Below are 14,746 nucleotides of genomic sequence, written 5' to 3' on the forward strand. Positions count from 1 at the left end.
ACCTGATGACCTCCTACAGACGCAGGACCAGTCCCCACGTGCTCCGCCAAGAACGCTCCATCACGCTAATGTTATTAATGCAGAGGTTCTGTGGTCAAATGTCCAATTATGGTCGGGTTAGAGGATGTTGGACAAGACAATAAGCGTAATACAGTCTGTAGACAGATGTGTCCGACAGTGAGAGGAGCAACAAAGCTTGTGAGTAGGAGACTGTGCATGTGGAAAAAATATAAATAATACATTTTACTGATTTTTTGAATGATCTTTACACAACATCTGAATATATGAATATGAATGACCAGCATAAAACACAGTGGTTAACGAACCACGTTGAACCTAATTCCAAATAGCCTGCACCAACCTCCACCTGCATAAAATAATGTGGAAAAATTGGTGTCGGGAATATGAATGACATACAGGGATAACCTGCTGTGACCTAATCTTGATATTTAATGACTTAAAATGTATTATTCATGTATTTATGTTAAAATGCTAAGGCTGATTCCCCTTTGCTGGTGTGTTGGCCTGGTGAGACGGCACCAGTATCCCAGTAGGCCATATCCCAGTATCTCCACAGTGACACCAGCTGTGGTCTACAGTAAGTGTCCTTCTCCACCGCTCCCACTAGTTTCACACTAGTCACCACAGCACTTGGACGAGGTAAAGTGGAGACTCGGCGGTAAGAGGTGGCGCGGATAAAGAAGCGACATATGGTCCCGGTTGGACGGCACCGAGGGCGCCTTAGATCGGATCAGACAGACGTGACCTAGTTCTGAACGATAGCTGGTGAACGAGAACTCATATATGAGAAACCTCGAAGGCTGATAGCAAATTAAATGTGTTGAGAACAGAATAACTGTCGCGATATGCATGAATTAGTTTTGATCCAAAAGCCGCAAATGTCTAACAATATTCTACTGCAAAGCGATAATGTCTTCTAGAATAATTATCCTGCAACAAAGTAGTTTCGACATAAAGCTTTAATAGGTGTATTAAAGAATAATATTTCCTAGTTTACTTGTTAGGAGAGTTCAATGTTAATGTGTCACTCATTCAGATACTTCAATGTAAATTAAATCGATCACGTTTTATTCAAAAATATCGCATCCTCACCTTTAGACGCAACATCCATCACTGTGGACAGGTCAGTGTGCGGCTTCACTCCACCTTGATAAATACATCTCTCCGTAGAATAACCCCACACTCTTTTATCTCTGCCTTGTCCACGAAATACACGCAAAAGAGTCTGCTTCACTACAAATCAAATAAACCCGTAGGCCTGTGTCGTGTCTGCAGTAGTGCATTCAGCAGCCTACCTGTCCAGGTGACCGCGTTTCAAGATTTCATGATTCACATGAACAGAATTTACACGATTTGCAAAAATTATACATACTAATATTGAGAATGAAAGTGTCGACCGGTAGTGTTATTTTCTTGGCCCGGGCTCCACAGGAATTTGTTGTAGTAAGAGCCGAAATGAGGATTAATCCATTTGAGCCGGTTAACCAGATGACTGAGAGAAGGGGGGGGGGGGGGGTGAAGGTGCGCCCAGACGTGCATGTTTGTTTGTGTAAGCTTTAATATTACATTATTATGAAAGGAAAACTTCTTAAAACGATTTTTGCTGTTTTGATTAACCTATCAAATCGTTGTTAAATGAGGGGAAAAAATAAAAATATACAAAAAACTCCCCAATGTGAAAAAATGTGACGCACATGAAGAACTTTATAAACCAGTGTGCCACTATATCTGGCAATGAGGTCTTATACACGCAGCACGATCATATAATAGCTTAGAACATAGTGAAGCGCCACTTAGTGGTGAAGATCTCTCTCTCTCTCTCTCTCTCTCTCACACACACACACACACACACACACAAAAACAAACGGCTCATTATTTCCAAAAACTTTGTATATTTAGATCATTGCAATGGATAATCGCTTTAAGAACTTTATGATCAATTCACCTATATAATGTAAATATTAAATACTGCATAAGACAATTTAAAAAAGGAGAACAAACAATATTTTCCTTCAGGCAGAAGTGCAAAAGGCAGACAATTGCTTTCCCGACACACACACATACACACACACACACACACATACACACACACACACAAAACAAACAAACAAACAAACAAAAAAAAATCACAGAAATCACCCAAAATGACTTTTAGTAAATGTAATTGTCAGCCTCTGAAAAATTCAGTAATATATTGCCCTACTAAAGTGTAGTGAGATCATACCTAAAATGTCCAATGCAAAACATTTTTAACACAAAATACTTGTCAAAATATCCATGAATATTTTGTACACTTGTAGCGTCACAGTTGAGAGGATCGAAACATGAACAGAACATAAAACATTGAGTGCAAATGAAGACTACAATATTTTCATTAAGCTCCCCATTCACCTTTAGACAAATAGCTTATGCATGATTGCTGCTTACATCATGAGGAAAACTGTATTCGACAATATAATTTGCATTGCGTGGTTAACTGTGTGACGCACAAGGTAAGTGTAACGTATTACAGACTATGACCCACAAAGCCTGGTCAATGGTGAATGTTGACATTCATCTATGAGCAATGCACTGATGAATGTATGTGCTTTAAAAACAAAAGTACTTAAAAGGTTATCTTTGTACATAATACACTACCTTTGATTGTTCGGTGTATTAGAACTCAACGGTAAATGTAATACTATATACTTTACACATCCTTACCACTGTCATTTTAAACACGATTACCTGTACTAAATCAAGGCCTAGAGGGTTGATGTTAAATGCACATTATGAATATTCATTTAGCATCTGATTTTGCTATGTATATTCCTTCTCCAACTCATTACTCATTCAAGTCCATTTCACTTCATTTAAATCTGACTACTCCTTCCTTTTTACCTTGCTTCTCCTAACGCTAAACCCAACTCCCTTTCCTCTATTCCACCCCGACCCTGCGTGTTAGTAGGAACATTGGCACCGTGGCAGAGACACACCGAGGCTCGGCAGGACCTAGGGGAAGGCAGGTTAAGTGCGGTTTGGAGCGGGGCCCCTGCACTATGAGCCTGCCTCTTGCTCTTGGCCCAAGGCCTCCAGCAGCAGGCCCATGGGGGTCCTCTTCAGCCCTATGCGCTCCAGCCTGTTCTCCAGTTTGTTCTTTAAGCTCCGCAGCCTCACCGAGGCGTGGACCAGGACCGCTGGAGAGGGCAAGAGGAGCAGCAGAACGTCATTCTCAAAACCTTCTTGAAGTGGAACGATACAGGAAACGCACATGAGAGTGTAGATCGCATCAAGCAGAAGGTGATCACACACCATAAACAAAATTCAAATTCTATTACATTTCAATTTCGGAATATATTTGCAGGATGCTGCTGTTTTCATATGAGGAGGTAAGGGTTAATTGTTTAGGAAGGACACTTTGTCCACCGAGACTCATGCTGAGAATGGAAGGTTCAGGGCTACTCCCTGGACATGTACTAATCCCACTCTTACACTAAACTGCACTGCCGATAGAGAATCACTAGCAAAAATCAGGCTTAGGCTCAATTTGACAACTGTGTTTTAGGTGATCTACAAAACATCATGTTATTAACAACCAGTGTCTAGATAAGAGCCTTCAACCACCCTGCAACTAGCAGCGTGGTGCTGTATAACGTTGGAGAGACACTAACTTAAGACGGGGAAGGTGATGCCAAAGAGGAATACAGCCACCCCTCCCAGGACGGACAGCAGAAGGTAGCTGCAGCCCAGGATGGCAGCGAGGCAGAGAGAAGGGTGGTTCCTCCTGAAGCGTCTCACTACGGCCCGGTTCTCCGCGGCCCACACAAAGCCCACAAACACCAGAGTCACCACGGTCGCCCCGAGAAAGAGATGGAGCGGTTGGAAATACCTGAACAAGGCAGGGGATTCAAATATGGAGAGTAAGATGAGGGGAGGGGGAATGTGTTGGAATACGATAAAAGGTCCACACAGTAAAAAGACAACAGAGCAGGTCCTGGATTTGAGGAGGGGGGGGGGGGTTAAATGTGGAAATTGTAGGCTGTGTCCATGCAACGCGTTTTGATAAAGTATGGAAGCTGACTGCTTTGATCAAGGTTGAATATAGAACTTCTTTGTCCATTTTAGTAGGATTAAATACCTTTAGCACTGAAGACCTTCAGATTTATCTAGTGTTGTTTACATATTTTGCCCAATCGTATGGTAGTCTGTTTCTATTGTGCCTTCTCATTGATGTTAGTTGTCTTGACTGACAAAATCAGACCAGGACACTGCTGTTAACAAAAAAAGCAGCGGGCCATTTGCATGTGTAATCAAACGACAAAACTGTTGGCTTCACTTATTTAAAAAACTTAACCATGGCATAAAACAGGTACACAGGTTGTGTGGTAGGGAATGGACCACGTCAGTTGTTTTCTTACCCGACTATTAAGAGGAATGCCACCGCCGATACGAAGTAGTTTGTCTGGTAATACAGTAAGTTGTTGATTATCCGGTTGTTCCACTTCTCTAAATTACGAACATCTGGTAGTGAATATCGCGCCGAACTGAAAACAAAATCATCTAAGGATCGGAAAGGAGGAGGCTGAACGTCCACCATTTTTTAGGTTTCTATAGAACTACATTGACCAGCATGCAGTGCAAATAGAAGGGCGTCTGCGTTCACGCGACTCCCGTGAATGTCAACTGATCGCTTGATCAAAGACGATACCAATACAAAAACTAACGAATACCAAATTTAAATATTATACAAAACAACAAAACGTCGCCGCTGTGTATTTAATAAGTAATCTAATAAGCTATGTATTTCCGCAAATTAGTCTTCTTTCTTTTGTCTTAACACGTGACTGCCATACGTTATTTCACCATAAACAATGCAATAAACTCAATCATAATATACTTTATTTACACAATAACATTATCTACCTTCTAGGTGCCAATAAATAAATAATGTCCAACTAAAATGATACACAAAAATAGTTCCCTTCTTGCAACGTAAAATCGTTCAAAAATATTTCTCTATACGTTTTTCCAAAACAAACTTAAAATCTGGTGCAAGCTGAAGGCTAATGTATACAATTATAACTGCTGTGGAGAACAATAAAAAAAATAATATATAAAGCTGGATCAACTTATTACCTTTAACGCATGATGTTACATACTCTGGATGTAAGAGGTCCTCATAAAACGCAAAACTCATAAGAATGCATTATAATGTGAAAATCATCTTAATCAATACACTTCAAAGTAAGATTTGTGCTATTTTAAAATACTCATTTTCTAGTGTTTCTGTAAACACTGAATTTCACTGTGCTGGTACTGATAGCTAATTGCCTAAACTGAATTCTCACTTTATGCATCTTAATGTGTGACGGCTGCTGACAGGTCCCTGTTTAATGGGAACAAACACTGAAGTGTTAATCACAAGTCTAAGAAACAGCACTCTCACACAGTACTGCTGGTGCTGTGGCAGTCTTCATCTTCACAACCTGATAAAGGACTCTGTTCTGAGCATCGGCGCAGATGGAAATTCTGAAGTGAGGGGGACCAAGCTGTACAATATATACGTTTATGCTTGTAGATGCTAGATTTCGGATGGGGTCAATATAAATCTGGAGGGGACATGTCCCCCCCGTCCCCAGTGCCATCTGCGCCCCTGGTTCTGAGGTGTTTAGCTACCACTTCGATTTACTATGTGACATTTTTCAAAAATCTGTCATTGTTGTCTATGTGACGTCTTTAAATATTTGTCAGTCAGCTAAGTCACAATCGCGTCTAATACTATAAATGACAGACTGCTCCTGAGTAATTAACCTATATACAGAGCCCACAGACAAGATGTAGAGTATGTTAGAAAGTGTTAGCACTAGAACTCCAGAGGGCACCATAGCATTTGAAGATTTTGCATTCCAAGACCCCCCCCCCCCTCATATGCTGTGTCACAGTCCCTATGGTATAACAACTCTACTGATAGTGTCCATAACCCTGATTCTCTTGCCCATGGCTTCCATCTTTTGGGGGCAGTTGACTAGGGTCTTCCAGAAATGGACTCGCTGAAGAAGAGAAAAAAAGAAATGATCTTAACGCATGAACAGAGGGAGTAAGACCTTACAGTGATGGACTATTTGGTCCCGTTGTTAATCGCATTGCTATATGCTGAGCAGAAACAGCACAATATCATTAAATACCACTGATCTGAGGATCACAGTCATAGACAATATATATACACTCACCAACCACTTTATTAGGTACACCTTGCTAGTACCGGGTTGGACCCTCTTTTGCCTACAGAACTGCCTTAATCCTTCATGGCAGATTCAACAATGTACTGGAAACATTCCTCAGAGAGTCTGGTCCATATTGACATGATAACATCACACAGTTGCTGCAGATTTGTCAGCTGCACATCCATGATGTGAATCTCCCGTTTCACCACATCCCAAAGGTGCTCAATTGGCACTAATGGGCCCAAAGTGTGACAGGAAAATATCCCCCACACCATTGCACCACCACCACCAGCCTGAACCGTTGATACAAAGCAGGATAGATCCATGTTTTCATTTTGTTGATGCCCAATTCTGTCCCTGCCATCCGAATGTCACAGGAGAAATCGAGACTCAGGTTCAACATGTTGTGCATTCAGAGATGCTCTGCATGCCTCGGTTGTAACGACTAGTTATTTGAGGTACTGTTGCCGTTCTATCAGCTCGAACCTGCCTGGCCATTCTCCTCTCTGGTATCAACAAGGCATTTGCGCCCACAAAACTACCGCTCATTAGATATTCTCTCTTTTTCGGACCATTCACTGTAAACCCTTGGAGATGGTTGTGCGTGAAAATCCCAGTAGCTCAGCAGTCTCTGAAATACTCAGACCAGCCCGTCTGGCAACAACAACAACATGCCACGTTCAAAGTCACTTATATCACCTTTCTTCCCCATTCTGATGCTCGGATTGAACTGCAGCAGATCGTCTTGGCCATCTCTACATGCATTGAGTTGCTGCCGTGTGATTGGCTGATTCGACATTTGTGTTAATGAGCAGTTGGACAGGTGTACCTAATAAAGCGGCAAGTGAGTGTATACAGCCAGTGATATTGCTATACTGAGTTTGGTTAAGGTAAGAGTATGAAAATTGGCATAACGGGACATTTTCTATGAAAAATTACACAGCTCTCTGATAAACATGCAGAAAGCAAGTCAAAACACTGTATATTAGCAATCAGAGAACCAAAACCCGGGTGCTTGCACACAATGTTCTACAGATAAGATACTGAGATGAAGTTTTCCCCTTTTCTAACTTACACTCTAAACCAAATACACTCAAGTCTTCAGAATACTGGTGTGGAACTCACAGTTCTGAAATTGCTGTGCTGTATATTTAGTGAGTAGGATGCCAAAGCCCTCAATTAGAGCAAGAAGAAAGCCCCCCATCACGGCAGAGCCCACCATGGCCAAGGGCCCACCTGAGAAACACACACACACACACACACACACACACACACACACACACACACACACACGCACACAGAAAGATATAAACAGAACTGGTTAAATTAAAATTAACTGCAATCTATGATCAGATTAATGGACAAAAGCACATTAACATCATTAACACACAATGGTACTCAGCAGATTTTTCAAGAACGTTCATTTAAAATTCTAATGTGTAGGCTAATTATGCATGCAAGTCATCGTTGTTTATTGCTGCTGCTAATTGTACGCAACAACCATTTCAGGTTAACTACAACCTCTGTTGCAAAACTGGATTTTGACTATAAACAATTCACACTATTCAATCCAAAAGTCAGGAGGAGTCTCCATATGACAGTATATTAAAATAAACAAACAGAAACTATTGGCAGCTAATATCTACTAAATATTTTTTGTAAAAAAGGACTGTGCTATATTTCATAGCAGGAACACAGAAACTCCAAGCGCTGTACCACATGGTCAGTCATCTAGCCAGCAAGTGCACAAACACAGAGGAATGACAAACAAGCACTCTGGACATCTGCGTCTGCGTGACTTGCACTGTAAGCAAGTTGCAAATGCAGGTCTTTCCTTCTTCCCAGTAGCTCCGCTTTGGGAAGCAGCGAGACCGAGCGAAGGTTTATTCTATGCTGGAGCTCACCTACTAGAGCAGGTAGAGCAAAGTGCAGGAGGTACAGTACTAGCTCATGGTTCTGACTCCCACTAAGCACAATTACTAACATACTGGTATATTTAAGTCGCTCGGGTCGGAGGATCTGCTAAATCCTGAACATGCAAATGTGCTTTTCCTCCGGTCAGGACCAGGCCGCTGCTCGAGAGACGCCCACTCACTGCGTGCTGCCAATATGGCGCCCGTCATGGCGCCACTGCTGATGGAGTTCCAGGGATCCTCTTTCCCCCGCAGCCGCACCAGACTGCAGTCGATGGTGGAGAAGAGCCCGCCCCACACCGCAAAGCTGCCTGCGGAGCGAGAGGATGACGCTCGGTACTATTCGGGGGGTTTGCAGGTACGTCAGAGTTACTCCAGAAACACGGGTCTAGGGTGAGTTTAGTGTCACTGTTTGGCACTGAGCCAAGAGGCTAAAATTGTCCTGAAACCTCAGAGGGTTTAGAATGGTAGCACTACAGATTGGTCAAACTGACGGGAATAGGAATATGGAACAATGACATAAAAGATCTCATTTGGGTCGGAAGGGATGCATTTAATATGGTGTTCAGTATTTATCATATTGAACACTGCATTCACATTTGCTGCTAACCTGAATACCAGTGAAAACTGTTTAAGTGTTATCACTATACAGTTACTTGGTATGTCACAGGTCAAAGCTGGGACACTCCTGCAGCAGGAATCACCTTGCTGACTTACCCTTTTGCTGCAGACAGCCAGAAGGACATCTTTTTAAGGAATACTTAACATAAACATACTAATGGTGTGAACAGTGTGTTAGCCGGTCCTCATTCAACATTAACAACATTGTAATGTACTCAGACTGAATCAGTGTTTTAAATTCAGGTCAAATGCCATTTGCTGTCTTCTTAAACAGCAATACTGCAACTTGGATATGCAGAATAAGCAATCAACAAAACAGAGCAAAACAAGGGGCAAAAGGAAAATCTTACCACCAATTTGTGGCGCTCTAATTCGCACGGCATTTGCACTGCCTTTGAGTCTGTATCGTATACCCTGGGAAGAATAGTATTGATGATGACTTAATGCAACAGACAGCCAAAAATAATAATATACCTTTCATATTTCAGTCACAGATGCTCACCACGGGGGCATTCCGAAAGCCTTTGACGGTCTGGAAGATCCCGCCGCCAATGGCCCCCATTGTAAAAGCACCCCCACAATCATCTACTATTCTCCATGGACTGAATATAGACAAGCAAATAGAGAAAGACTTAAAGAAGAGAATGTGTTTGAGTGACAGACAGACAGACAGACAGACAGACAGACAGACACAGAGAGAGAGAGAGAGAGAGAGAGAGAGAGAGAGAGAGAGAGAGAGAGAGAGAGAGAGAGGGAGAGGGAGAGAGAGAGAGAGAGACTACAAGAAAACAATCCTGAATGCAACTGACACGCTGTATGCTTCATAACTCGCTAGCTATCCTAGCTAAATTGGTTGACCAATGTCTAAACTTGTCTGTCAACAGGAAAGAGAGTTTAAGAAGATTAACCAGCAGGCAAAGTAAAATTCCAGTATGTAGTTAAAACATGAAACTCTGCCGAAATACAGACGAACAAAGCTGTCAGATAACTTGTAGCTATCATTACTGTACCAAGGTTCACGCGCATACTCCTCCATGACAAACTGCTGCTGTTATCGCTGTGACGCAATTTTCCTGAGACAGAAATCTCCTAGAGGTCCATTTAGCTCGCTCTGCCGTTTAACAGAGAGGTATATTTCGACTTGAAAACCTCACATCATATCAAATGTTATTTTACCATTTGAGACTATTTCATGTAAACATAATGTAACTGTCATATGTATGACATAAAATTTTAACAGCGCGCTCTGGTCCGAGCGTAGCCCGCTGACGTCACTTTCCTGCGCCGAGCGGTTGTCCGTCTGAACGAGACGTTGGGAGTATCCTGAGTATTATTAAGGTAATTTAGTTCATCGTTACTTTGTGTGTTAGTACAGAGTTTACTCGCTGTAATTGTGTGCATGTGACGTTTTCTTTCTGTAAGTTTGCACCAAGTTAGTTTTTTGCAGATGTAGTTACAAAGCAGTGTGGGCTAAGTAGCTAGCTAACCTAGCTAACTCATGGATACATTAAATGGCGTTTAAAAGGTGCGACATTAGCGTACGGGCTAGTTTATGAAACAAGGCTCTAGTTTATGAAACGGCTCTAGTTTATGAAACAAGGCTCTAGTTTATGAAACAGGGCTCTAGTTTATGAAACAGGGTTCTAGTTTATAAAACAAGGCTCTAGTTTATGAAACAGGGCTCTAGTTTATGAAACAGGGCTCTAGTTTATGAAACCGGGTTCTAGTTTATGAAATATGGTTCTAGTTTTTATGAAACAGGGTTCTAGTTTATGAAAAATGGTTCTAGTTTACGAAACAGTGTTCTAGTTTATGAAACGGCTCTAGTTTATGATATATGGTTCTAGTTCATGAAATATGGTTCTAGTTTATGAAACAGGGCTCTAGTTTATGAAATATGGTTCTAGTTTATGAAACAGGGCTCTAGTTTATAAAACAAGGCTCTAGTTTATAAAACAAGGCTCTAGTTTATGAAACAGGGCTCTAGTTCATGAAACAGGGTTCTAGTTTATAAAACAAGGCTCTAGTTTTTATGAAATATGGTTCTAGTTTATGAAACAGGTCTCTAGTTTATGAAACAGGGTTCTAGTTTATGAAATATGGTTCTAGTTTATGAAACAGGTCTCTAGTTTATGAAACAGGTCTCTAGTTCATGAAATATGGTTCTAGTTTATGAAACAGGGCTCTAGTTTATGAAACAGGGTTCTAGTTCAAGAAATATGGTTCTAGTTTATGAAACAAGGTTCTAGTTTATGAAATATGGTTCTAGTTTATGAAACAGCTAACGTGAGCTAACTATACACAGAGTGTCTGTAAAATATCAGGCATAAACCTCCCCATTTACCCCCATTTCTCCCCATTTACCCCCATTTCTCCCCATTTACCCCCATTTCTCCCCATTTGCCCACAGATGCCCCTGCCCCCCGCTCTCCTGGCTCGTCTGGCCAAGAGAGGAATCGTGAAACAGTCGGACCATGGTAAACATTTAGTCAACAATGCACGCATACGACATTATTTTTACCTAATTTAGTTAGCTAACAATTTAAGTAGCAATACGTCCGCACCCATGACCAACTGATTTGTGTGACTCGATAGAAACGGAAGAGGAGATCATTGCCGAGGACTACGACGACAACAACGTAGATTACGAAGCTACAAGGGTTGAAAGTTTACCGACCAACTGGTACAAAGTGTTCGACCAAACATGGTGAGCGGTACTGGAGACCTCAACTGTACTCGTGTCCTGCAGAAGAGTCGGGTACCTCTCAGGATAATTAAAGCACAATTAAGTATAATTTGTGTGACTGGCAGTAATCAAATTGTACAATAAGAAATATCGCAATAAACTTGTAGTTTTTGGCCAGGCCTTCAAACAGTGTTAAGCTGTTTGCTGTGGCATCGTTAAAATCTTGTGCCCATCTGTGACTCGGATGGAAGAGTTTATGACTAGATAATTACACTGCATCTGATCCTGTTAACAAGTTTGTCATTTGGGAGATGAAAGGGGGATTTACTCCTGAGAAGCTCTGGGTGTAGCGGAAAGCCGGGACTTTATTTGCTGGAGCTGTTTTGGGCATTGTCTTTCATTGCATTGCATCGTGTACCTGAACTTGTCTCCAACAGCTCTGCAAGATGTTTCACAGAAGCCTGTGTGCTTAAATCTTTAATCTTAATTTCTTTATTTTATAAGTGTCCTGTGAATTTCTAGTGACATAAAAGTCCTTTCTGTTTGTCTGCAGTGGTCTTCCATACTATTGGAATGTGGAGACAGATCTGGTGTCCTGGCTGTCCCCTAATGACCCCACAGCCATCATCACGAAGGCTGCTAAGAAGCAAAGAGGTATGAAACCAAAGAAAGAAGTGAATAAACATTTAAAAAACAAAGCAAGAGTCCTATTTGAAGAAAAAAAAACCCAAAACAAAGAGAAACGTGACTGAGAGAGAAGTCTTCTGTTCCTCAAATTTGACTTGTTGAAAGGCCATAAATGTCTGCACTCAGCTTTGAATGTTTTAGGTCTCCCTGTGTTGATGCGCTTGCTTTTGCTCTTAGTGGAGATCGTAGACGACAGGGGGGATGGCCCCCATGAGAAGATTGAGAGAGAACGGGAGCGTGAGAGGGAACGAGAGCGTGAGAGAGAGCGCGAGAGGGAGAGGGACAACGGACGCGACGTTGGGCGGGACCGAGATCGACGAATGAGGAGAGAAGACATGGCCCCATATAACAAAGCCAAAAGAGGTAACCTGAGTGTTTTTTTTTTTTTTATGATGGAAAGCTAAACCTTCTGACAATGAGTGAATGCTAGCAGGGATCAGATAGCATTATGTAAATCAAGCAGTTTTTACATTTTAATCCTGATGGGTTAAATTTATGGCCAACTATTTTTACGACCCAAACTGAGGATTTATTATAATTTTTTTTTCTATAATGTACAGTTCAAATGAACCAGTTTATCTTCCAGTGCACAGGTCGTCCATAATGGAGGCAGCCCATGTTTAAAATAATTTAGTGTGGAATTTCTGACGCATCAGGCCACTGAGTGTCAATATAACGTTCACAGTGTGCAGAAGAGTTGGAACAATCATTTATTGCTCCTGTCATCTACGTTTTGTTTTAACGTACGAGCGTAAAGGCAGAGAACCGTTCTGTGTTTCTCGGACTGTTCCTGCAGGTGGAGGCCGGAAGCAGCAGCAGCCGGAGGAGATGGATCCTATGGACCCCAGCGCATACTCGGACGCTCCGAGGTAAATGCCAACGTTACCTCTGTTCGTTTGTCTTCACGTTGCTTTAATTACCTCGTTACAGAACACTCTTCCGTTCCTGTGATGAATTCTGTAATACTGTGGTCTGAATAATGAGAACAAGCCATTCTTTTATTTGAAACCATCCCTTTGTTTTGGTATTCATGTAGGGTCTTTTTTATCTCTCTTCCATAAGCCCATCCCTGGGTAATTACTAAATGTAAATGGAACGCTTCATTTGCTTGACTAAGGGAGTTTAAAACGGACAGTCACACTCGGACGGCGTACCCCTTGCTTGTTGTTGAGCGTTGTGGTTGTGTGTGCAGGGGCTCGTGGTCCACCGGCCTGCCCAAGCGCAACGAGGCAAAGACCGGGGCAGACACCACGGCGGCGGGGCCCCTCTTCCAACAGAGGCCCTACCCGAGTCCCGGAGCCGTGCTCAGGGCCAACGCCGAGCACACCAGACGTCTGGAGGAGCAAGACGAAGACGACTGAACAGAGACGCGCAGCCCATAGAGCCACACGAGGAGCGACGACCATCGATACCCTGCAGGAGTATGAAGAAACCACACACGCTCAGTCCTGGTTGAACAGTGTAACTCACCCTCGTGCGTCACGGTGGATCCACCCCGATGGCGTTTTGGAACACGTCCCGGCAATCGAACAGACGTCTGTCCTTCACGGCCCCTCTGCGGCCCTGTTCCGTTTTTAAATCATTTATCACGCACAGGAAGAAAGCAACAGGTGAGGACTGTCGTGATCTCTCAGCATGCCAGGAGCATCAAAGAAGCACCAAGTTCTTGGTTTGTTATGGGTCGGAGGTCAGATCTAAAGATCTCCGGTATAGGGTTGATGTCCACTGATCTAGGTCATGTTTTTGTGCCACCGGCATTACCGTTCTATGCCTGTAAAGTCTTCTATTGACCTGGCCTAACATGATCAACCTAATTTAGACTTGTTGATTAAATTTTGTGTATTGGATGTGATTAAAACCTTTGGGTTGGTGAGAAAAGGTTTTATAAGCTTTGCAGTGGTTCAGTTTTAAAAAGGTTCTATGGGCTTTTTGCTGTCTGTTAAGATTCCACTTTCAACGGCAACTCTCCCTACATCCTCTGTTAAGTCTTTTGCTTATATGCCAGTTTGACGTTCAGTGAATTTGTAAATACATCTGTGTATTATATTTTGTAGTAAAACATTGGAGTGCTTCTTGAACTGTGAAGTTTGAAAGACACCAATGTAAATGTTTTAATTTCGTGGCAAATTAAATGTTTGCTTACATAAAGTGCATGTAATGTCTATGTGGCTTGTTTCTTTATTATTTAATTTACATTTTTATAGTTGGGAACAGCTGAAAAACTATCCTAACTACTTTAGCAGTTTCTGAGTTCCCTCAGAAAAATCTTTATAGAAGTAGTAAAAATGGTGTAGTGCACAAGGCTTCTAGAAAACAGTATGTTTTGGACAGAGGTCCTTCATCAGTTGTGCAAGCAACACCACAGGCTTTAAAAGCTCAATGATGGTGAAAGGACAAAAGATACACTTGCTATAAAGTTCTCAGTACAGCATGCCTCAAATTTATTGGGAACATTTAGCTTTTCAGAAGCACTAAAAGGTCTGAAGTGTAAACTTTTTTTTTATTCCTTACAGATACTATGCAACATTTTATCCTCATAAATGGACTCACAAAAAACCTTTGACATATTGGACTGTGTCGTCAGATCACTTAGTGAATATAATACTAGGCTTTTG

At 41.9% G+C, this 14,746-nt stretch overlaps 3 protein-coding genes across 3 annotated transcripts; 1 reads left to right on the top strand and 2 right to left on the bottom strand.

Moving 5' to 3' along the window:
* Positions 1–2,166: 2,166 nt before the first annotated feature.
* praf2 (PRA1 domain family, member 2) lies at positions 2,167–4,738 on the bottom strand. Its single transcript, XM_076991477.1, has 3 exons — positions 4,419–4,738; positions 3,672–3,889; positions 2,167–3,197 (listed from the first exon to the last, which is right to left on the bottom strand). Exons 1-3 carry the CDS (start codon positions 4,595–4,597, stop codon positions 3,058–3,060), a joined length of 537 nt encoding a protein of 178 aa, XP_076847592.1. The 5' UTR covers positions 4,598–4,738; the 3' UTR covers positions 2,167–3,057.
* Positions 4,739–4,820: 82 nt separating this feature from the next.
* timm17b (translocase of inner mitochondrial membrane 17 homolog B (yeast)) lies at positions 4,821–9,932 on the bottom strand. The gene is made up of 6 exons (XM_076991478.1): positions 9,769–9,932; positions 9,261–9,360; positions 9,109–9,172; positions 8,320–8,448; positions 7,350–7,460; positions 4,821–6,050 (listed from the first exon to the last, which is right to left on the bottom strand). The coding sequence occupies exons 1-6, from the start codon at positions 9,792–9,794 to the stop codon at positions 5,962–5,964; spliced, it is 519 nt and encodes a 172-aa protein (XP_076847593.1). The 5' UTR covers positions 9,795–9,932; the 3' UTR covers positions 4,821–5,961.
* A 56-nt stretch (positions 9,933–9,988) lies between these two features.
* pqbp1 (polyglutamine binding protein 1) lies at positions 9,989–14,284 on the top strand. The gene is made up of 7 exons (XM_076991476.1): positions 9,989–10,096; positions 11,169–11,235; positions 11,354–11,465; positions 11,998–12,098; positions 12,309–12,494; positions 12,928–13,000; positions 13,324–14,284. The coding sequence occupies exons 2-7, from the start codon at positions 11,169–11,171 to the stop codon at positions 13,490–13,492; spliced, it is 708 nt and encodes a 235-aa protein (XP_076847591.1). The 5' UTR covers positions 9,989–10,096; the 3' UTR covers positions 13,493–14,284.
* Positions 14,285–14,746: the final 462 nt, after the last annotated feature.

This window comes from Brachyhypopomus gauderio, unplaced genomic scaffold (assembly GCF_052324685.1).
Source record: "Brachyhypopomus gauderio isolate BG-103 unplaced genomic scaffold, BGAUD_0.2 sc83, whole genome shotgun sequence".
Taxonomy (NCBI): Eukaryota; Metazoa; Chordata; class Actinopteri; order Gymnotiformes; family Hypopomidae; genus Brachyhypopomus; species Brachyhypopomus gauderio.

Excerpts from the sequence above, each read along its gene's own strand:
- praf2 (XM_076991477.1), bottom strand. The coding sequence starts at position 4,597 with ATGGTGGACGTTCAGCCTCCTCCTTTCCGATCCTTAGATGATTTTGTT. Across the intron at positions 3,890-4,418 it reads GCATTCCTCTTAATAGTCGG|GTATTTCCAACCGCTCCATC; the intron begins GTAAGAAAACAA and ends TGCCTTGTTCAG. Across the intron at positions 3,198-3,671 it reads CATCACCTTCCCCGTCTTAA|CGGTCCTGGTCCACGCCTCG; the intron begins GTTAGTGTCTCT and ends TGCCCTCTCCAG.
- timm17b (XM_076991478.1), bottom strand. The coding sequence starts at position 9,794 with ATGGAGGAGTATGCGCGTGAACCTTG. Across the intron at positions 7,461-8,319 it reads CGCCATATTGGCAGCACGCA|GTGGGCCCTTGGCCATGGTG; the intron begins GTGAGTGGGCGT and ends TGTGTTTCTCAG. Across the intron at positions 6,051-7,349 it reads AGCACAGCAATTTCAGAACT|CGAGTCCATTTCTGGAAGAC; the intron begins GTGAGTTCCACA and ends TCTCTTCTTCAG.
- pqbp1 (XM_076991476.1), top strand. The coding sequence starts at position 11,169 with ATGCCCCTGCCCCCCGCTCTCCTGGCTCGTCTGGCCAAGAGAGGAATC. Across the intron at positions 11,236-11,353 it reads CGTGAAACAGTCGGACCATG|AAACGGAAGAGGAGATCATT; the intron begins GTAAACATTTAG and ends GTGACTCGATAG. Across the intron at positions 13,001-13,323 it reads GCATACTCGGACGCTCCGAG|GGGCTCGTGGTCCACCGGCC; the intron begins GTAAATGCCAAC and ends TTGTGTGTGCAG.